General features: G+C 34.9%; 2 protein-coding genes across 2 annotated transcripts; both read left to right on the top strand.

Moving 5' to 3' along the window:
* The first annotated feature begins 3,201 nt into the window (after positions 1–3,201).
* On the top strand, positions 3,202–5,820 carry LOC145595947 (large ribosomal subunit protein uL30y). The gene is made up of 7 exons (XM_081652383.1): positions 3,202–3,318; positions 3,940–4,121; positions 4,207–4,304; positions 4,392–4,449; positions 4,840–4,919; positions 5,007–5,109; positions 5,439–5,820. The coding sequence occupies exons 2-7, from the start codon at positions 3,942–3,944 to the stop codon at positions 5,652–5,654; spliced, it is 735 nt and encodes a 244-aa protein (XP_081508509.1). The 5' UTR covers positions 3,202–3,318; positions 3,940–3,941; the 3' UTR covers positions 5,655–5,820.
* Positions 5,821–12,575: 6,755 nt separating this feature from the next.
* On the top strand, positions 12,576–15,960 carry LOC145595946 (uncharacterized). Its single transcript, XM_081652382.1, has one exon. The coding sequence runs from the start codon at positions 13,599–13,601 to the stop codon at positions 14,862–14,864; it is 1,266 nt and encodes a 421-aa protein (XP_081508508.1). The 5' UTR covers positions 12,576–13,598; the 3' UTR covers positions 14,865–15,960.
* The last annotated feature ends 6,951 nt before the right edge of the window (positions 15,961–22,911 follow it).

The following is a 22,911-nucleotide window of genomic DNA, read 5'->3' as shown; positions in this document are numbered from 1 at the left end:
GCACTATGGTTTTTTCATGTGCGTGGGTTGCTGAATAGCAAATTATTAGGGACACAGGGCTATTATCTACACATCTTGATGAAGTATCCAATATGAAAGTTTAAGAGAGAAATTTGATGAGGTTACACAAAGAACAAATGAATTTGAAAGCTACGGGTTCGTTTGGCATCGCTGTGGTTTTCTGTTTTTTGGTTTTTTGTTTTTTAAAAGTACATTATATATGTCACATAATGAATCAAAAATTATTTAGACTTATTAAAATCATGATAATTTTGAAAACTGACAACAAAAAAGTGGAAACACCTTTTTCTTGTTTCCTGTTTTTGGTTTTTAGTTTTCAAAAAAACAGGAAACTGAAAACAAAAAATGATGCCAAACAAGCCCTACATTTATATGGTTGTTAGAATTGTTGTTGTCATGTATTTGATATTAATCTTTGTAGCTCTTAAATGAATTAGCTAGATGTTTGCCTTTTAAACAAGCAATGTAATTTAAGATTATGGTCCTATTGTTTGTATTTGAATGAGAAATGGATCAATAATTGTCTTACTCGTTGTTTTCTATACTTTATTAAGTATTTGAATATATGTTGAGAATTCAAACCAAACTTTGCACGCATAAAAAAACTTACTCACTTTTCATAAATCATATTACACAAATTCTTTCAGTATCTAAAATTTAAGATACATCACCAAAACATACTTTAGTACAAAAATTATCAAAAACTAACTTATAATTCAAAAGGGTCGACTAGACTTAGATTGAGATTGGTTCATTGGTTGACTTTGCAACTATATATGAATCACTCATCTTATGTAGGAGCTTGAGATGTATTTATTTCTTTCTTTCCAGTCTTTACACCTTTCTTCTCAACAGCACGTACGCTCTTGTCCTCTTTTCCTAAACGCTACAAATTAAATTCAGATTGTTGCCTTAGCTGCATTAAACTGATCTTTGGAGTTCCTAATGATAACAGGCTCAGTTGCCTTTGTCTCCTTTCCATGTTAAACCTCCCAAGTCTTACAACTATGTCAAAAGCATCCATATTTAATTCTTTACACTTAATTGCCTAGATTAATCCCTAGTTGCTCTTCCCCTTATTCTCTTATCCTATTCATACTAGTTCTTCCAATGCCTATCTTCATCTTATAGGAGGCATAATACACTTTCCAAATTGATTAGTGGGTCATTGCTTTGTGTTAGGAATTGGGTTAATGTTAGCACTATAAGCTTGCTTAGAAGCTAGTCTTTACAAAGTACTATTAAATAACAAAGTCATGGAGGTCTAACTTTACATCAACAAGAGCTTTAATAATGAAATGCCTACATGGTACTCCTGATAGTTGTCATTCCCCACATGAACATTGTTTATGCTAAGTGAGAATTAAGACCTACCTTTAAAAAAAAAAAAAAAAAATTAAGACCTACCTTTATGGATTTCATATTCCCCTGGCTTGAAATTGAAGGCCCTATAGTTAGAGCTTGCCTTGTCTATTTCTTTCATCATCTTTACAATTGTGTGATAGATTTCTTCATCATTCCATCTTTTAGCATTCTCATGCCTTGTTGCAATTTCTAACCATGCACACTTTCTTGATTCATACAAGCATGTTATTAGTATGATCAAGTTAGACAAGTGTGACCCCGTAAAAAAAAAAGAAAAAGTTAGACAAGTGAGTAAATAATACTTATTTGATATTTTATATCTTCTAGGAAAGTTAATACATGCCTACACCTGTCTATTTCAGGTGTAGAGTTAAAGCTCTCTACAAAATTTGATACTTTAAAGTCATTGCAGACATTATGATCAAATTTGTGCTTACTCCACTTGGATTGTTCTCCCAACTCTACAAGCCAATCCATCGCCTTATCCCCCTTTTTATAATGTTTCTCAATAATAGCCATCCTAAATGTGAATGTAAATGTTGCATTATATTGCAACCTCTCCAAAAGAGAACATACATTGGTGGGCCTATAAATCAACCAAGGGCCTGGAATATGTATGTATACAAGGTAAACTCAAGAGTAAATTAGAACAAATGTTTTTTTAAAAAAAAAGGAACAAATTTAGCAAAAAATTAAAATAAAAAATTGAAACACTAAAGCCTAGAAATGACCCCTAATTCAATTGAAACCTTAAACCCCAAAAATACAAAGCCGCTAATTCAATTGAAACAACAATACTTAAACAAATTTCAATTATGATAATTTAAAAAAATTAAAATCCTTAACCCCATTACATTGCAAAAGAATTACAAAATTTACTTAAAATATTACACGTTGAATTGTTAGATTTTAGTAAGTTATTGCCTTCAACAACTTCGAATTCAGGGTTCTTAGATTTTTCGTTGTGGTTGAAGGAAAAAAACAATTGAAGAAATGAAAATATGGGTTTTACAAACGACAAAGTTGACAAAACCGTTAAAGAATAGTGTTACACAAAGTTTTTGCAATTATGGGTAGTTTTTTTCAAAAAGTAAAAGTTCGAGTAGTTTACAAAACAAACCTTTTACAAGGTATTTTTGGACAAGATTTCCTTACATTGATGCTACCAGGCCACACCCAAGCGACTCGAATCAAGTTGTAATTGAACCAACCTCAATAGGCCTATGAAACTTAACTCAATCCTAGCTAGTTTTAGGGCCTGTTCACATTTACTGAACTGCTTGGAGCTGAACTAAAATGAATATTTTAAGAGAGAAGGAAATTAGGAGCTGACCTAAACTGAAGTGATTGGAGTTGAACTGAATTGAACTAAACTAAGCTGAAATTAAGCTAAAGTGAACAAGCCCTAATGGTCATACTTTATCGAAGAAACAATATGTTATATTCCTATTTTGGTTATGTTTATTTCATCTAATTTTGTCTGAATTTATTTTATTCAATATTATTTGAAATTATTTAATTTAATTTCGTCTGAACTTATTTGATTTCAATGTTTACGAACTTTGTTTAAACTTATTTTATTTGATCTAAACTTATATTACGTGAACCTATTTTACTTTATTATATCGAAATTCATTTGATTTTATTTTCTCGAAAATAAAAAGTTTTTTTTTTACTAAAACGGGTCGACCCAACCACTTACTACCAATACCATACCCATAAAAATATGACCTAATACGGCCTCATGGGCTTTATAACCCAACAAAAAATGTAAATGGGTAGTTTGGTAATTAGCCATGTTGGCCTCTCAGTCTACTTGCAGTATAAAACGCATCATCTTCCCCCTTACAAACCCTAATTTCTGCTACATTTGCCACTCTCTCTATATTTTCCCTCAGTAGCGGCTAGGGTTTTTGCTCATACTCTTCGAAGGTACTTTCTCTCTCCTCTTTTCATCTTTCAATTCCGAACAATCATCGTCTTTAATCTGTTATTACTTTTTCGTTTGATCTGAACAATCGGGTTTCTGTAAGATGTTGTCCCTGTTTTTTTATCGAATTTTTTTGAATTTTGTTGTTGTTGATTTGTGTGAAATGTGATTGAAATGAGTTAGTTTATATCGATTTTTAGGGTTTTACGAATTTGTTTGTACTACTGTAGTTGGATTTTTGTACGCTTTATGTGATTTAGCTGCTTTTCCTGCGAATATTTGGAGTAGGTTCTGTGTTTTTCTAATAAAATGTTGGAAAGTTTTGAATTTTATTTAGTTTTAGTATAAACAAGTGGAGTAATCCCAGAAATTAGATCGATTTTTGTGGTTAATATTCAAATTGTGGTGATAAATTTGTGTCCCGAGTAACAATTTTTTTTGGATTATGGCTTAAACATGAAATTATAATGATGCATTGGTTTAGGATGTGTAATCTGAAATTGATATGAAATGGAGGAGCTAATTTTGATTTTAGTGATTTTGGATGCTTAATAATAGGCTATATGATCTGGGTATATGGTTTTGGTTTTAATGGGTGATTGATTGGCACTTCTGTTAAGCAGAAATGGGTGAGGAGGCTACTAAAGTTGTTGTACCGGAGTCGGTTTTGAAAAAGCAGAAGAGGGAGGAAGAATGGGCTTTGGCCAAGAAGGAGGATCAGGATGTTCAGAAGAAGAAGAGAGTTGAAAACAGGAAGCTGATCTTTAAGAGGGCTGAGCAGTACGCCAAGGAATACGCAAACCAGGTCCGTGCTTGTTATTTGTGCCGTCTGTTCTTGGTGTATGGTTATTAAATTAAGTTTCTGATTTGACTTGTTTATTGTTAATCAGGAGAGGGAATTGATCTGTCTCAGAAGGGAGGCTAAATTGAAGGGTGGATTCTACGTCGAGCCAGAGGCTAAGCTTCTATTTATCATCCGTATTAGAGGGTGGGCGATCAACTTTTTTTCAATTAGTTAATTATGATAGTTAGTTGATTGTTTGTGGCATTAATGTAAGTTGTCATGTTTATACAGTATCAATGCTATGCACCCCAAGACCAGGTCTATTCTGCAGCTTCTCCGATTGAGACAGGTTCGATACACACTATGAGTTTTTAATGTTTAGTATATGTAGCTAGCTTTACTGCTCTCTGTCTATATGCATGTTTATATGTTTTTGGCTTATAAAATCTTACATAATTCTGTAACCAATTCCTATCTTTTGTATGTTTTTTATTCTATTTCTGCTAAGTTGAGCTGATAGAAATGATTTTTGGTAGATTAGTTTTTGATGTTGCATGGGAATAATTTCCTTGACTTGTTAGTCAAATGTTGATTGATCTTATTTTTAGCTTCTTTAGTTTCCTGTGTGTGTGGCTGGCTCTTTACTTTAGCCTGGCTGCTTACTGTTATATAACAAGCTTCGTCTAGGGAATTTTTTTTATATTTAGTTGCTGTAGTCTAAGATTCTTTGTCAATGCAGATTTTCAATGGAGTCTTCTTGAAGGTGAACAAGGCAACATTGAACATGTTGCACAGAGTCGAGCCTTTTGTTACCTTCGGGTATGTCTTCTCCACCATAGTTATATGCTGTTTGGTTGCCTCCTGGTTTGAGTTTGATTGTTTCTTACCAAAATCCTTCCTTTGCAGATACCCTAACTTGAAGAGTGTGAGGGAACTGATCTACAAGAGGGGTTTCGGAAAGGTTAACAAGCAGAGAATTGCTTTGACTGACAACTCCATTGTTGAGCAGGTAATTATTTGTATGTTAGTAATTTTTTTTCCAGATAACTTGATTATCTTTCAGGGTGTAGATGGAACACATCTTTGTAATTCTCCTCTCTAAGAAATTACATTAGTCATCACTTTTTCTTTTGTGTTCAATTTCATCTTCTCTAGTTAATGGTAATGCCAAATCTTATGTCTAAAAGCGTTGTGTAGATGATGATATGTTGCTTTATTTGGTCAAAAAGACTTGTTCAGATTAGTTTGTTCTTTTGATGACTAATAATAAATCTAACTGTATTGCAGTATTTTTGTAATGTTAATTTAATTTACTTGGCTTTTTCTTTTGTCTTACAGACCCTTGGGAAGCATGGCATCATCTGTGTGGAGGATCTCATCCACGAGATCATCACAGTTGGACCTCACTTCAAGGAGGCCAACAACTTCTTATGGCCATTCCAGCTTTCAGCTCCATTGGGTGGACTAAAGAAGAAGAGGAACCACTTTGTTGAAGGTGGAGATGCTGGTAACCGTGAGAACTTCATTAACGAGCTCATCAGGAGAATGAATTAGGGTGTAGTGTATTCTTCCCTTTTTTTGATCCGGTGTTGTTTTAGGGTAAACATATCTTGAATGTTTTTGATAGAGATTCAAAGAATGAATTTTATGTTTCTGGATTTTGTGTTTGCTTATGGCTTAAAAGTTTTGAAGAGTTATTTAAGGTACATTTTAAAGATTAGTATCTGTTTCAATCTCTCTTCATATGAGAATGATAATTATGTTTTCGAGCTGTTTTTGTAGTTAGTTCGTATGTGCTTTAATTCTCGACCCAAAGCCTTTTGACATTCTATCTTTTGTCAATTATCTTAAGAGCTCATTCTGTAGTTAAATGAACCGTTCTAAGGATTATTCCCAAAGAATTAGTTTAGGAAATTTATGGGACCTGTCCCTGAGTACTGTCACAAAATTAGTATGTTTCAAATTATGAGATGATGAATTCAGAACCTAATAACAGTTGATGATTAAACAAAGCTTGAGTGCAAATTTGGTGAATTGACCTAAGTTGAGTTGTACTTCGTATTACAATTACATGCTCAAAATTTATTTGTTCTAAAGAAATATGGAAATTGCAATCAACCGTTCAATTCACTTATATTGAACTCTCAAATTCTCAATTCCTGGGGTTTTAATAATATTTTGAGATTTATATAGGAAAATTTGTAAAAATTAATCCCAACTTTTGCGTATTTGCTTTTAATAAGCCCAACTTGCGTATTTTCAAAAATAATCCCAACTTTAGGGGGTATCCGCTCAAAAAATTTTAATCTAGGTTAAGCAAAGTTGTTCATGAACTATTTATGCTTATAAATTGTAATCATGCATAATGATTATCAGTATATCACTATATTGTACATAGATAGGTAAGTTAACATGCAATGGAACATGTAATCTCTTGCTCATTTGGGTTCTCCTAATGTAAAACCTTGTAAGATCATTCATTTTTGCCCTTTCACTTCAATTAAGGTTGAGTTCTCCTTGGCAATAATATAACATCCATATTTAATTTTGAAAAGAATAGTCTCATGTTCACTTGACCTGCTCAAAATAAGCCATCTTTGCTCTCTGCCTTATCAAAACAACCCTTTTTACCTAAAACATGTGCCGCAGGTTAATTTTTTTTAATTCTTTTAATCTTTCTCCTCCACCTCACCATCATCTTCCCACCATAGCTACAACCACCCAACCACGATAACCACCACCCCACCATAACCGCCGCCCTCTTCCCCTTCTTCGGCACCCCTACCCCTAGCTTATTCTTTCTCAACCTATCTCCAGCACTCAACACCTCTATTTCACTCTTTTTTTTTTCTTTTTTCTTTTTTTCTTTTTTTAATCTCTTAAATCTTGTTATGGGGTGGAATTAAGGGGGTCATCAGGGTGGGTTTTTGTTGGTGGAGGTGGTTAATTGGTGGTGGGGTGGATTTTTCGGGAGGGTGGTGATGAAATTATAAGGAAATGTGGCTAATTGGTGGTTGGGGTAGGATTTTCAAGTGATGGAGGTGAAGTTAAAGGGTTGGATTGAAGGGATTTTGGGTGAGTTAGGTCGGCGAGGTTATGTGATAAGGGTGGGTGGAGGTTTTTACGGGTGGGTTTCAGGGCACATGAAGTTGGTTGAGGGGTAGGGGTGGTTGTTGTTGGGGGAAGGTTAGGGGCGGCAAGCGCCAGAGGAGGAGGGGCAAAAGTAATAGTGGCAATAGTGGTATGTAGTGTTTGGGGGGGAAGGGGCAGGGGTGGCAGGCGGAGCGCAATTTCTATAGTAATCCTGGAGTACGGGTACTCCACGGGGTCAAACACGGGCCTTATAATTAAAAAAAAAAAAAATTATTCCTCTATTTTTTGTTCTCCTGCCCTTCCCTTTGTCTTACTTTATTTTTTGGGAAATTCTACATAGTGGCCTCTAGGTTTCAATTTTTCTACATGGAAGACACACTTTTTTCCAATTCTCTCAAGTGGCACCCAAGTTCTGAAAAATCATGTATAGTGCCCTTTTTTGGGTTTTATGGCTAACCTTTTGATTTTTCGGTTAAGCACAATTAATTTTTTTTTTTTTAAAAAAAAAATCAAATTCTTTTTTAAAATAAAATAAATAGATAAATAAATAAATCAAATTAAAGGCTCCAACCTACGACCACCATCTCCACCACCACCATCCCGGAAGGTGGCAACCTTCACCATTCCGACAACCCAGCCCACCCCTACCCCTCGCCGCCACCCAGACAACTTTTTGCTGCATCGGCACCGGCGATTTGTCCCCCCTTTCCCCTACCCACTAAACCCACCACCTGAAACCCCCAAATATCCAACCCAAAACCTGAATAAACTCTCCCTTGCCACATTAAACCCCAAATACAGACCTTTCCCACCCTCGAAACCATGGGCGTCGGAGTTTCTAGGGTTGGGGAGAGCCTGATTCGGGGTTTAAAGTGGTGGGAGTGTGTTTTTAAGGGGTTTCGGGTTGGGCATTTGGGGGTTTCGGGTTTGGGATATGGGGTTCAGGTGGTGCCGTGGTGGGTTCAGTGGGTAGGGGGATGGGGCCGCCGGTGCCGGCGCGATAAAAAGGGATTTTGGGTGCCAGCGGTGTATGGGGGTTGGGGTTGTGGATGGTGGACGTGGTGGTGGGATGGTGGTCGTGGGTTTGGGATGTTTTTTTATAAAAATAATTTCCTTTTTTTATTTTATTTTAAAATATAATTTAATTAATTTTTAAACTTAAAAACCTTAGGTCAACCATTTTTATTATAAAAGTTAGCCATAAACTAAAAAAAGGACACTATACATAATTTTGCAAAACCATAGTGCCACTTGAGAGAGTTGGAAAAAAGTGTGTCTTCCACGTAGAAAAATTGAAACCTGGAGGCCACCATGTAGAATTTCCCTTAATTTTTAAATTCTCCAATTAATCTCAAAATTCATCAACAACGTTCAAGAATCAAGATCCATCTTCTTCAATCACTCTATTATTAAGATATTTTGTTGAATTGAAGAGCTAATTGTTCGAATTACCAAAATCAGAAAAATTAAAACCCTAAAAATCAAATTGAGTATTTTATATTTGTGAGAATTTGATAAAATTTGAACAACAACATGAATGAAGATTATTTTATGTAAAGAGGAGAAAAACAATTGAACAAATTTATGAGAATTTTCAGACGGAACTCGTAGAAATTAATTAATTTTCATACGTTTGAAAAAATAACAAAAAGTTTAAGCAAAATAACACCAAGTTCAAGTATAGCATAATATGATAATAATCTTTTCGAAAAATAACATATGATTTCAGCAAAATAACACAAGGTTTGCGTGAAATAACACAAGTTTAGAGTAAAATAACATAGGCTGAGGTTTACACAAAATAACACTAGAATCTATCAAAATAGCACATGGTTTACGTAAAGTAACACAATGTTTTAGCAAAATAACATAAGGTTATTTTAGCAAACAACACAAAATTTGCTTAAAATAATATAATGTTTAAGCGGAAATACATAGTATTTTAATTAGTAAAATAACATAAATTTTTCAGAAAATAACACAACGTTTTGGAAAATTAAAAAATAACATAGATTCGATTGAATCAAATCAAATTAACATATTTAGTTCAAATTTGCAGTACATTTTCAATTAATTTAAAACAAAACAAAACAAATTCAATATACTTACTTTAATTTGTTTTGCTCATTATTCTTGTTCATGATTGTCTTTTCTTTATATTATTCATGAATATTAACCATTTTTATATAGTGAAATTGATTTTCAACTTCGATTGAGCAATTTTGTGCTTGTTTGAGTGGTTAAAATAATAATCAAAAGAATTTATGTGGTTTTTGTTGAGAAGAATGAAGGATTTGATGATGTTAAAATGGTGAGTTGAGAAATTAGAGAGAGGAAAGGTGGGGAGAGAGAAAGTGGAGACAGAAATGAAATTGAAATTTTAATTGGTTATTTTAGGTTTATTTTCATTTATATACTCTTTTTATGTTATTTTGTTTTAAAGATAAGTTATTTCACTTAATATGTTGGAGTATCATGAACATGGTACTCCAGTAGTACCTAATGAGGGGCGACAGTAGCAGTGGCTAACTGGCTGGGGAAGGAGGAGGAGTGAGAAAAGTTTTTTAAAAAAAAAAATAAAATTTTGTTATATTTTTTTTAAAAAAAATGGACTAATTAAAAGGTGACATGTGGCAGTCACCTTTTAAAACTGGTGACAAATTTTAAAAACCAATCAAGCGCTTGTTATAAGAAAATATGGGGCAAATGTTGGCTCGTTCTTAGAATACGTAAAGTTGGCTCGTTTTGATCAAATCGAGCAAAAGTGGGATTATTCTTTTCAATTTTTCCTTAAAATTTTCCTTCACTCCTTTTATAATGTTTAGGCTATGTTCTCCTTGGAAATTAATTTTATTTAATTTAAAAAAAAAAAAAAATCTTTGCAAAGCTTTAGTGTAACCTATATATTCCTATTGTTTGTATTCATTTAGCCATGTGTTGATGTGTGAGTAGTTCTAATCTAGGCTCTAAGGGAGCCACGAATATAGAGAAACGATCAATTAGATGATTTGGTTATTACTTGTGATTGTTAATTACTATTGACTATCATCATTCCTTTTCATATAGACTTGGCCAGTTCTAGTTGCATATGTTGAGCGATATTTGGTTATGCTCTGATATGTATAACATGGTATTAATTTTTTTTTTTAATAGAGAATCAGAATAATGCATGACAAGCGAGTTAACATAAGGATATTAACTGTAATTGTCAAGGTCCAAACAAATTTGTGGGGGCTATAAAACATGACTCTTTAAATGAGCCTTAGAATTGTTTGAAAGATTACGGAAATTTGAATTTAGGCTTATAAGATTGTAAATGCATAGAAATTTCAATTCATTGTTCAAAAAAGCATGGTGTTTGAGATAAAAGGAAAATTAAGGTAAAATTAATCCGATTACAGGAGTAATGCTTAATGCAAACTCCTATGCTTAGCTTAGGATGAAGTACACTTGTCATTGAATTCTAGCGCTGACAAGACGACTTGCACACCCTTATTCCTACTTCCGATAAAGGTAGAGTTCAGACTTGCATTAAATATGAGAATGCTCAGACACTCAGCGCAAGTGATCTCCAATGTTAGGACTTGCACTAAATACCACAGTTTGAGTTTGTTAGGCCTTACTAATTGGGTTTTTAAAGGATTTTGGGTAATTTGAATGTCAAATTAAAGGATTGGACTATATCATATCAATTCCTCAGAGAATTGAGTTGCTTAACAAATGATGTTGTTCCATCATTATCGGACACAATGTAGGGATGAGACTCACAAGAGGAAGAGAAATATTTAACTGTCTAAAAATTTTATCATCATCAAATGAATACCACCATTAGGTGGCGGAGGGAGGGGGGAGGGTGTTAATATTCTAGCAAGCCAAACAACAACTTTAATGAAATAAGATCCATTTATATGAAAAACCTCGCAACTCTTAAAATTTTATCAAATAAAATCCTTCGAGGATGAGAGTGCTAATAGTAATGATAACAAGGTTTGCATGAAAATTTCATTTCATTGTGAGATTTATTTAGTTGCTTTTCCTCTAAAAAAAAAAATTTGAACCTATAAAGTATGGAAAATTAGCTAAATTAGAGAATGTATTTCTAAGTGAGGACACCGTGTTTCTTTTCATACGTTTTCAAAAATGTTCTTTTTTTTAATTATTTTTTATTTAAAGCACGTTAGTTACATTAAGTTAAGGACTTAAAATCTTTTAGTATCTAGGGAACAACTTCTTGAGAATAACGATTTACCCAATTTGTTATACTCCAAGCAATACTAACTAATTAGCAAGAGAACGAGCAACATAGTTGTTGTCGTCCCTTTTAATATGAGACCAAGAAGTGACAAACTTAAAGTGAGGGCACATCGAAAAGATATCTCTTAAAACTATATCAAGCTTAGTAGAATGCGTGGATCCTTTCGAGAGTCGATCAATCAAAATTTAAGTTTATAAATGGATTCCAATATTATTACCTCGTCTACTTCATAGTTCATACCTTATACTACCATGCACCCACACATTCCTAGCAACTATGCCAATCCCCACTTGCCCATCATCTTTCAAGGAAGCATTCATATTGATTTTAGTCATATTTGTAGGTGGAGCACACCATTTTTTTTTTTTTTTTTTTTTTTTTTTTTTTGGAATTTGAGGGTGCTTTGTGCTTTACCAAGTTGTAGATACGAGACACTACTTATCATACTCCTATGTTAGCTTGAGGGTGCTTTGTGCTTTGCCAAGTTTGGAGTTTGGACATTGTTTTGCCCTACATTAAACACCTTGCAATCTTGTTTGCTCAAATACTCCATGTTAGGAACATCCCTCTTTGTTTAGTTTTTGAGTCTAGAGCTCTCCAACTCATTAGTAGATTGCAAAAGTGAATTCACCTTGTCCCACTTTGTCATTGATACACATTCGTATAACTCACACCCTGAACTCATTCACAACAAAAAGGGGCATGTTCCAGTGTTACCACTTCAAACATTTCGAGCTTGTCAATTATAAATCAAATTTAATCAACCTTAAGAGGAACCTCAAGAAGATAAAATTAAAGAAGTAGCATATGCAAGAAAAATCAAATCACATCGCCCCAAATTCAATAACATGTCTCATCATACAATTATTATTTTTGAGTAAACTACGAAAAAGATATAATAACCGAGACTAGACACTCATACTTATCGAGCTTTATTTTGTTAGGAATATGCAACACAAAGGCAAAAGTGACAATTTAGGATGCATCCAAAATGCAAGAATTGTTCTCCCAAAGTCCATCACACTTAAGTAGTTAGCACTAGTTAGTAACTAGATATAGGAATGGAATGTCAAATATAAGGGCAAAAAAAGGAAATAAAAAATAAAAGAAAAGATAAAATTTATTATTACACAAGTGAGACCGTGGGAAGGAGACCAACAAAGGAAGAGAGAGAAAGTGAAAGAGGAGAGAGAAACAGCGATCGAGGGTTGCAAAACAAAATCTAATTCCCTCTTTCTCCCAAAATCAGCTCAAAAAAATAAAAAATAAAAAAAAAAAAACCCAAAAAAATAAAGAAAAACAAAAAAAACCCAGAAAAATTCAGAGAGAGAAGAAGCAAATGCACTTATGAGAAGAGAGAGAAAATAATCTAGCTGGGTATTTCGCAAAAATTTGCTGACAATTCGAAGAAAGTTGAAATTCATCGAATTTGGGTGTTGTTCAGTCACCAAAGAAGCTGCTTGGTTGCCGATATTAAGGTCAGAAATTGATCAAAAAAAGGGTAAATTAATCAGCTTCTGGTAATATAGTTGAATTCCCATTTCCCCTTTTTCTTCAATTAATTGTGTTCTGAAAGTTGGGAATTTGTTTTCTGGGAAAAAGGGGGAAAATTAAAATCAGGGAAGTTAATTTTAATTGATCTTATATGTTGAAGTTAAACTCTGCGATCTCAGTGGTTAAAAGGGGAATTGAGGGGTACCCAGTTGGTGAATTTTGAATTGGAAATGTGGGATTTTGAGCAACGGTATAGTTACGCGCTTTACAGTTTTTACCGTTTGAAGTCGAGGCGTCGTAAGCTTTGTTGCTTATTTTGGTGAATTTGAACTTAGGGTTTTGTGATTTCTTGCAGATTTGAATTGTATAAGTGTTGATTTTAGGGTTTGGTTGTTTGTTGTTTGAGTAAGTTAGATCTCTACTTGGGTGGTTGTCATTTTTGAAATTTAGGGTTTTGTATTTGTTTAGTAATTGTGGTTATGTGTTGGCATTTTTGGGTAATTTTGAGTGAGTTTTATTAATTTGTTTAATTGGGTGTTTAGGGGTTGTGAAGTGGAATGTTGCTGAGATTTGAATTGGGAGGGATTTGGTGTTAGTTGTTGTTGTTGGATTTTTGTTGTATGAGTTTGTAGGCGTGACTGTGAAGAAATAAAAATATGCAACCGGAAAAGAGTTCGCGTATGGATATTGGTGAGCTCAAAGCTCATTTGTTCAAGAAGGTTGGTCCGGACAGATTTAAGAGATACTTTTATAGTTTGAACAGGTTTATTAATCAGAAGTTAAGTAAGAGTGACTTTGATAAGTCGTGTCATCGGTTACTTGGGAGGGAAAATCTCTCTTTGCATAATCAGATAATAAGGGCTATTTTGAAGAATGCTTGTAGTGCCAAGACCCCTCCTCCATCAGTTCATGAAGCGGGTCCCGCTAAACCTGCCATAGCAACTGGAAAGAGCTTGCCTGTATCAGAGGATGGGCATGGTCCGCTGGCAGTTGTGTCCCAGAATCAAAGCTCAGTGGCCCCTGTTTGGTCGAATGGGGTTGTTTTGCCTATGTCTCCGCGAAAGGTGAGGTCTGGAGTTCGGGAAAGGAAATTTAGAGATAGGCCAAGTCCTCTTGGGCCAAATGGGAAGGCAGATTCCTCTTCGCACCTGACAACTGCAACAGATGATAGTGGTATGAAAACTGTAGAAAATGGAGATTTGATGGAGATGACTCCTTGCGATTATCAACGGCCTTTGCAGCCACCACGGGGGCTTGCTGAGCAACCAGAGAATGAAGAGAGATTGATGATGAAAAAATCTGTAGATATTCCAGGTGTCGTTCGAGGTAAAGACCAGAATAATGTACCTGCTGTTGAAGATGGGGAAGAGGTGGAACAAGGCAGCCGGCTTAAGCTCTCCAAAAGTCCTCTACTTGCTCCTCTTGGAATTCCATTTTTCTCACCTAGTGGTGGAGCCCGCAAATCATTACCTGTGACGCACATTGGCGATTATGTTAACTGCTTTGATATTGGCGGACTCTCTGACAGTGAGATGCTAAGGAGGCGAATGGAGCAGATTGCAGCTACACAGGGTCTAGGAGGGGTTACGACAGATTGTGCTAATACCTTAAATAACATGTTGGATGTATATTTGAAGCGATTAATCAGATCTTGTTTAGAGTTAGTTGGTAGTAGATCTACAAGTGACACGTCAATGTATGCTGCTCAGAAGCAGCAAATTCACAGCAAGCTTATCAACGGTCTCTGGCCTAGTAATCATTCACATATGCAAAGTGGTGGTCCTCCTCTAGAAGAACAGAGGGCTCATCATTCTGTTTCTCTGCTTGATTTCAAGGTCGCAATGGAGCTAAACCCTCAACAACTTGGAGAAGATTGGCCTTTGCTGTTGGAGAAGATATCTATGCAGGCATTTGAAGAATAAGATCTATGAAGAACATAGGGAATTGCCTTTTAATCCTGGTGGGTTGGTCATTCTGGCTTGAAGAACTTGTCTTTTATGACTTGTTATTATTAATGGTATCAATGTCCATTTAATTACGCCCCTGTCCCAAGCCAGGTCATTCCTACCCATTAGATGCAGCTCGACCTTCGCAAGAACAAATGAAGGTTTTGAGCTCGATGTATGTACAGCTCCTTTCACAGAGTTTGTACATGATCGGGGATTATTTAACTGGCCACCAGTGAACGGGTTCTCGAGGGATGCCTAGTGGTGGTTGCTCTGTTGTATGTTTAGCATTCTTGTTGGCTGTCTTCTGCCTGAGTCATGTAATTTACTGCCAAGAGGAGGAAACATGGAAAATTTTTGCAGGGATACTGTTGTTTAGCTTGGTAAAGGTAATATTCACATAATGTAAGAGCTGCAATGTTGCTCTTCATGTGTTTTTAGATTAAAGTGGAATTCCAACATCAATAACATATTAACTTCTTAACAGCTTGTCATTGTAGTTTGACTCTGGATGTTTCCACTGTGAGGACCTGCAAATCTTTGCTTCTGAACATAAATTATGTTATTGTCAATAAAAGACTTCAGCAATTTCATAAGATATTGTGTAATGCAAATTTGTGGCCTGATGTTCTTGGACATTCTTTCTGGTGTTCTTAGCTATATGTGTTGCAAATGTTTGTTGGGAATGATTTCTATCTCCTCTATACCTCGAGTTTTACTCATCTGTTGAGCTTTATTTCAGCACAAGAAAGTAATACGTGGACTTAGGATTTGTATTTTACTACCTCAGTACTTAGGTCCATGACTGACTTTCCTATTTTTTTTCCTTAAATAACTCCATTATTTTTGTACAAATTACTGTCTAAATCCCAATAATGTTGTCCGTGGGTAAGTGACTAAATGGTATGCGAGGAGGCTCCAGTCACTTTTTTGTTAAGAAGGGCCTATGCTGCTGGAATAACTGGAAGGGTTAGATTTTTTAGAAGAATGCAGTGTCAGCTAAGTGGTAAGCACTTTGAGTTGCTATCAGTATGTCTTTTACTTTATCTATTTATATTTTTTTAATCTATACATGAACCTATTTGTGAAGGGGTTGGGGGTGGGATTAAAGGTAGTAGTCATTGCGAAAATGTGCAAGCATTTCTCTGCACTGTTGCAGAGAAGCATAGCTGCGTATGCGAACCAGTATCCATAATTATTTTCATGGGCTCCTGAGGTTTCAGCCTGCTTATCTATTTTTCAGCTACATTGGAAATTTGATATTGCTATTTCATTAGGCATCCTTCTGAAAAAAGATGACCACAAAAGTCTACTCTACTTTGTTTTCCATAGTGTTCCAATTATATGATAATAATGATTTACAAAAAATAGACATTAGATATCTTTCAACTGAACTAGGCTCTGTGACTTTGTTTCTGATGTTGTGTTTCTGTCCTTTTAATAAAGCATGTTGATTAACCCTATTTCCCCTTCCAAAAAAAAGAAGGAAAAGAAAAGAAAAAAGGAATAACCCTTTCCCTTTTCTGTCTTACAATTTCTATATCATTGGTGCTTCATGTGTCTTAAGAACTTCTCATTCGTTGTTTGCAATATTCAATCCATGTCCAGAGCTAAATGCTTTCATATTGGCCTTGAAATTTTTATGGATTGAATACTGAAGAATACTGACCTTATTCCTGGATATCAAATATGTTGTTTCACTAAACAGGTCCCACTTCCCAAGCACAATCTAGTCATTCCTCATTTCAGCTTATGGGGATTTTCTCCATCATTTTTATGTATTTATTTATATATGTTACTTTTCCTTAACCCCCCTTCCATGCAGGAGCTTCTTCAAAGGCATTGGTGTATTATTAGAAAAAAATTGTAATTGAATAATTGGTTATCAAATGATACTCTGTTCTTTGTGTCATCTTGAAAACATCTTTATTATTTATGCTTTCAATATTAGTACCTGAATTCTATATTGCAGCATGTCCAAGATTTGTATGTGGCGGTGTGGTCATAGCATAGCTGTCAGGACTTTCACACCTTGATGACCATTGCTGTTACTGATTTCTTGTGTCCCTCTCCTTCTGAAAATGTGGAGAGGCAGGGAGGGAAGCCTGATCTGTGCGGAATACTGGAATTTAGTGATCTTCGGTGGACATACTTCTTTCTATCTTTTAGAAATAAGTAGATATTCCCACCTGTTGTCTTTTCGGTAGTGGCAGGATTTTGTTCCCTCTCGCTCATGGAGAAGCATGCTGTGGAAGTGAGGATATTGCTTACTTATTGCCCAAAGCAACGGTTGTTATCATCAATTCCTTGGATGATAGAGACTATTGTTGGTTTCAGCATAGTTCAGAACGTATTATTGGTCCCAAAGAAGGAGGAGGATGTGGAAGTTGGTTCCCTTTACAATTTGGTGGTGCGCACAGAAGTGAACAAACTGGCAGATATTGAGACTTAAAAGTTCTAGTTCTATATTGTGAAGCTTTTGTGTTATTGCATTCAAGTGCTTGATACTTGGCTTTCCATTAATATGAGGATTAGTCTTGCATGCTTTGTAAGTTTGAGGGATTATGATAATTTTGTTCATAGCATTTATTCATATGAGCTAGCACCCCTTTTTTGTCCTGCTTTTGCTACAGTATCTATGTATATGGATTATGAAAAAAAAGTAACCAGTATCTAAGGAGTCAATTCTGCATGTGCTGATAGTCAAATCTCATTGCCTGTTATATGTGGAATGAGCTGAGGCATTACAGAAAGTGTATCTTATGGAGGATTGTAATGATATCTTCTTTCATCCAATTTAACTGTGATGAACCCAAGTGAGCAACCTTTGGCTGTGAATACAAGGAGGAAACGGCCAGTAGCAGACCATTTGGCAACAGCGGTACAGTAAGGCAGTGGGGGAAAAGCACCTTTGGGGGAAGCAGACAAAGCTAATTAAAGAAGCACTATGGAGAGTGGTAACAAGGTAGAAGAAAAGTAGCAGCAGGAGCAAAAGAAGACAGTGTAATTAAACAAGAATGTACTTTTGATTAGCTTGATTGTATATATAATTAATGAGTAGCATCAGTAGAGGTTATGCAGTTTGAATATTGAGAAATTTGTATAGAGATTGGCAGCCTAAAGTTGCTTAGAGAGTGATGACCTAAAGTTATCTTTCTTACCCTTTTGGCCATTATCAATGAAACAGTAACCTTTGGTGCTATTTCATCTTGTTAGTATTTGTTATTCTCTTGCTTCAGTCAGTTCATATCATTAACCTTGTTGAAATACCATGAAACTTGCTCAATAGTTGTTGCATTGATTTTTTCTTGTACAGGCTGTGAATAGTGGATATACTGATAGCTTTGTCTCATTATAATAGGAGACAGGTCCATAATATGGCTATGAAAAGACTCAGAGAAGGAGATGTTTAGTGCGGTGAGGGAGCAGGGTATTGTACAAGAGGATGCAGGTGCAGTCTTCTGACTCTTATGTTCTGCCCTGCTTCACTTTCAAAAGTTTATTGTAACATACTAACGTACTATGCTCAGAGAGTGCAGTCAAGAGGGGCTTTGGCCTCATTTGCACTAAAAGTTGTGTATGACTGTGTGAGTCTCACTCATAACTTATTTATCCTTTTCATTATAATTTTTTACTACGTATATTGCTCTATGAGAAAGGAAGAAGGGGAAATGTCTTAGTACTCCATATGTAATAAGAGCTATCATTTAGGAAGGTTGGAATTCTAGGAAATTAGTCTCTACTCCTGCCTCCAAAATGCTAAGGTCAAAATTTTGTTGTGTTTTTGGTGTTACTTGCAGAATTGCACTATCATGTTGGAGATAGTTAAATGGCAGATGCTTTAGTATCTGCCATCTTATTGAAGAAAACATGGTTGTCAAAATCATCAATCAAACAACCAATAGAAGAAGCATTTGCAAAAGTTTGAGGAAAGGGTAAGTAAATTGCAGGGTAATTGCTCTATCATAGGCGTTTCATGTCTAGTAATTATATTTATTTTATTATAATATGGCCTTCTGTTTAGCATTGGCATATATGTATAATTTAGATCTAGTTCAAGAGAGGCATTCCCGCCTGTATTTGGCATATGGTGTGTGCTGATGTGGTTGCATTTATATAAAGAAGCATCTTGGAAGAATTCAAGGGTATGTCATTTTGGAAATTCATGTCTTCTTCAAAGGCCTTGCACCTTTTGGTGCAGGTTTTCTCTGAGATTGTTTGAGGTGTTTTTTGATTTAGGTCATGTTTAATAAAGTAAAGATATGTTAGCTTAGTATTAATTAAACTTGTTATAAGGTAATTGATCAGCTATTCAGCTGGTTTTATTAGCAGATTAATAGCTGTTTGGTAAAATGACCTGATAGATGGTCAAAAATATATTGTAGATATTTCAATTTTCTGCTAAAAAACCATTCTTTCAGTAAGCCTTACTATTGAGGTTATTGCAGAAGAGCTTATTGTACTTGAAAAGCTCTTTTATAAACACCTTCAATTTTTAAAACAGCTACCCTCTTGTTATCAGCTAGAGCTCTCCAATAATTGTTATTCTCTTTCTCTCTTTTTTATTTTTTATTTTTTACAAACACCTTAAATTTTTAAAACAGCTACCCTCTTGTTATCAGCTAGAGCTCTCCAATAAGTGTTATTCTCTTTCTCTCTTTTTTATTTTTTTTCCCAAACACCCCCTAATCCTTCCTGATTGTAAGAATAAGATGTACTGTATTAAATTTGAGTCTTGAGTCTTGGAGACTCTTGGGTTATACTACGTAGTTATTTTGGAAGGTGTTCTCTCCAACTTAGTGATAAAATTCTTATTTGGAATGTCTCAAGCTTCCACTTTCTCATTTAATAGAAATTCCTTTGTTTTATTTCTAGTGCTATTCTATTTTAAGGCTTGATGCACGCCTCTGCCTTTCATTTTATATTTATATTGGGAGGAGATAAATACACATGCCTTTTTGCAGAAATTTGTAATCGAGTGTGTAAAACACAGTCCATGTTGAATTCTGTTGTATTTGAGCTCTTAATTGTTTCAAGGTCAGATTTGTTGGTTTTGGAAGTGGTCTCGGAAGAAAGATCGATATGGAAGAATGCTTGTTTGACTGATTTATGCACATACTCAAGGAAAGGAGGAGACTATTCTGGAGAGTGGAGTCATCTATTTGTGCTACCACTCTTACCAGACTTTTGAATTTTGTTCAACTTCGTGCTAGGTTGTTGGTGTATTTAATGTACTATCTCGACTGATACTTGGCTTAATGGAAGTGAAGCTCCTGATTTTTTTTTTCCTGGGACTATCATTATTACCAGAAAGTTTAGGTGTTTATATTTTAGGATGTTGTTCAGACCTGCTATATGGGGGATGTTCAAAGAAGAGTGTTTAGGATTTTTTGCCTGGAAATTTTCTCAAAGATCTAGTAATAAAACTTGATCTGAAGCCACAATTTCCTTCCATCTTTTGCATGTAAAGTCTGAACAAGATAAATTCTGTATTCTACATAGACCATTTAATACCTTGGTCCAATTATACTGTATTCTACATGGTCCATTTAAATTCTGTATTCTACATAGGCCATTAAAAGCTAAGATGAATATTGTGTGTTCTTCCTTGCACTCTTAATATTTACTGAATACAAAATTACACAAATATTTCCCACTTGGTATAGTGTGATACACATGTACTTTGCTCTAAGTCCATGTCCAGTAAATTTTTAAATCCTACTGTGTGTTTCAGTGAAAATAAGTCCAGCTGAAAGCATGCTCTGTTACTTGCTGGGATTGTTGTAGCTGTTTTCAACTCAGTTGATTCTTAAACTTGTTGACCCTATCAGCTTGTGTCTCTGATTTTAGCAGCCTTGTCAAAGCAAGACAAGTTCATACATTTACCTTTATTCTGTCTCTGTTTGATGATCAGTGCCTGCATATTTGCTCATAATTACGACTGGTACCTGCTTGGCTGCTCCCATGAGTTTGGGACTAGTAAGTTGTAACTGGTGAGTTCAAATCTTTTTAGATTGACCAAGTAGATTCACGATATTTGCAACAATTATAGCTTCAATTTCAATCAGTTGAAGCCTTGAAGGTTTATAACGTACTTGGTAATTTGGCTAGTGCTTTCTATCCTTTTTTTTAAATGATAGACAGAGCAAAGGACTGATGTTCTTAAATTCTTTGTGGTTGCAGACTTACAGCAAGCCTGCAATACCTAATATGAGTATGAAGTTTCTCTGAGATGTCCGTGGAAGATTCTTTATATGAGTATCATTGCCAAAGGCCTAAAGCAGTAATTCATGTCATCTAAAAACACTTTTTACTTGAAAAAAATCATAAGAGGAATGTGATCTGAAGTCGTTAACTGTTTCAATGGAATTGTGATACTTAAGACTCTCCTCTGCATTAGAATAGTAGAATACTAGTAAATTTCTGCTTTTGTGATCAGGTGCTCGATATGCTTGTGAGTCGTCAAGAAAAAGAATTCTCAAGAATTGTGCCCAAATGTGGCTGCAATTGTCTTCTTTCCTGCATTGATTCCCAGCTGATGAAGCAATCTACTTGTCCTATTTGTCATCTGCCCTTTTACATCTTTTGATCCAAAGATTGGATGAAAATGTTTTCAATCCTTTGCTCCTACCCAATTCAAGGTATTCAGCAATGCTGGCAGTCATCAACACCAGTCCACCACCGATCTATGTTGATCAACCAAGATATAAGTTTGCAAGCAGACTTTAGAGTCTAGGCAAGGATGAAGAAAAAAAATAAAGATGGTCCTATCTCTGATTTAATATGATTGCTATTAGAGTTACCAGAATTCAACATAATACAGGAAGCGTTGTTATTCTGCAGAGAAGTAAATTATTAATTATATACATATATACCTAGATGATCCTTGAAGCATTTGAATATCTTAAAGGTACAATTTCTTGTCATAATCTGATCGTGGTTATAAGTTGACCTTATAGATTTTTTGTGGAATTTTCTTCACATGATTTGTTGCAATGTTGCTGATATCTTGTGCTTCTGAAGCTAACTTGATAACATATGCATTTAGTTGGCATTATAAATGTATTTCTTTACAGTTCTTGATTCCTATCATCATTATAAAGCAAAGAGATTTGTGAACTTGGATTTAGTATCATGATCTGATAAACTCCTCAGCACTTTGGTATTTACGATGTGATAATTAAGGTCTTGTCAACTGTTGTATTATGATCTTTGAGCCTGGATTTAGTACTTAGATGTGAGTTTCTGAAACCCTTTCAGTATCCATGATCTGATAATTAAGGTTCTCATCATCTGTTGTAGTTGTTGCCGCTAAAATGATCAGCCACAACATTCTTGATTCATTGCAGGCTTTCAGCTACTATGAATCTATGACTTTACTGTCTATATTTGTCATTTGTTCGCTGCAATAAATGGATATTGCTATGCATGAAATCTCAAGAACTTGCACATCTTGTTTTGAAATTTAGAATAGCCTGAATTAATAATGATGTGAAAACAGACCTCCTAAACAAAACCTACAGAAGCTGTACTTGAGTATTTATAGCTGCATTTTAACACCACTGTTAATATTGCAACTCGACATAGATTAAACAAAACAGATATAAGAAAATACCTGGATAAAAATTTTACACAAATGTTAAATACAGGCGCAAAAATCTTACAAGTGTCTTTATTATTCATTAAAAACAATTAAAAGCCTAATAAGCCCTTTAAGATGTATGAAATTTATTATTTAAGCTCAATTCCTTTAAACAAGAATAATATATGTGGCCAATTATGTTGGAATGAAGACATAGTACTTGCGATTTTGACTTTTGAAAATAACATACTCCGTAATTATAAATATTACAGTGTCTATTATACACTTGGGTGTACCATGCACATAATATATTCACACTCGTTTAATTACCATTGTTGGAGCTCTCCAAAATAAGCAAATGCGTGTGCATTGATCACTCAAGGGCAAAACAAGTGTTGTCCACCAATCTCATCCATCAATCTAATCTGATTCCCTCCTATA

This window comes from Chenopodium album, chromosome 19 (assembly GCF_948465745.1).
Source record: "Chenopodium album chromosome 19, dcCheAlbu1.1, whole genome shotgun sequence".
Lineage (NCBI taxonomy): Eukaryota > Viridiplantae > Streptophyta > Magnoliopsida > Caryophyllales > Amaranthaceae > Chenopodium > Chenopodium album.
The sequence above is the reverse complement of the archived record's forward strand: the minus strand, read 5'-3'. Positions and strand labels throughout refer to the sequence as shown.

What these genes read in the sequence shown, in the direction of transcription:
- LOC145595947 (XM_081652383.1), top strand. Translation starts at nt 3,942, where the DNA reads ATGGGTGAGGAGGCTACTAAAGTTGTTGTACCGGAGTCGGTTTTGAAA. An exon ending in TTTATCATCCGTATTAGAGG is followed by an intron (nt 4,305 to 4,391) that starts GTGGGCGATCAA and finishes ATGTTTATACAG; the next exon opens with TATCAATGCTATGCACCCCA. An exon ending in AGCTTCTCCGATTGAGACAG is followed by an intron (nt 4,450 to 4,839) that starts GTTCGATACACA and finishes TTGTCAATGCAG; the next exon opens with ATTTTCAATGGAGTCTTCTT.
- LOC145595946 (XM_081652382.1), top strand. Translation starts at nt 13,599, where the DNA reads ATGCAACCGGAAAAGAGTTCGCGTATGGATATTGGTGAGCTCAAAGCT.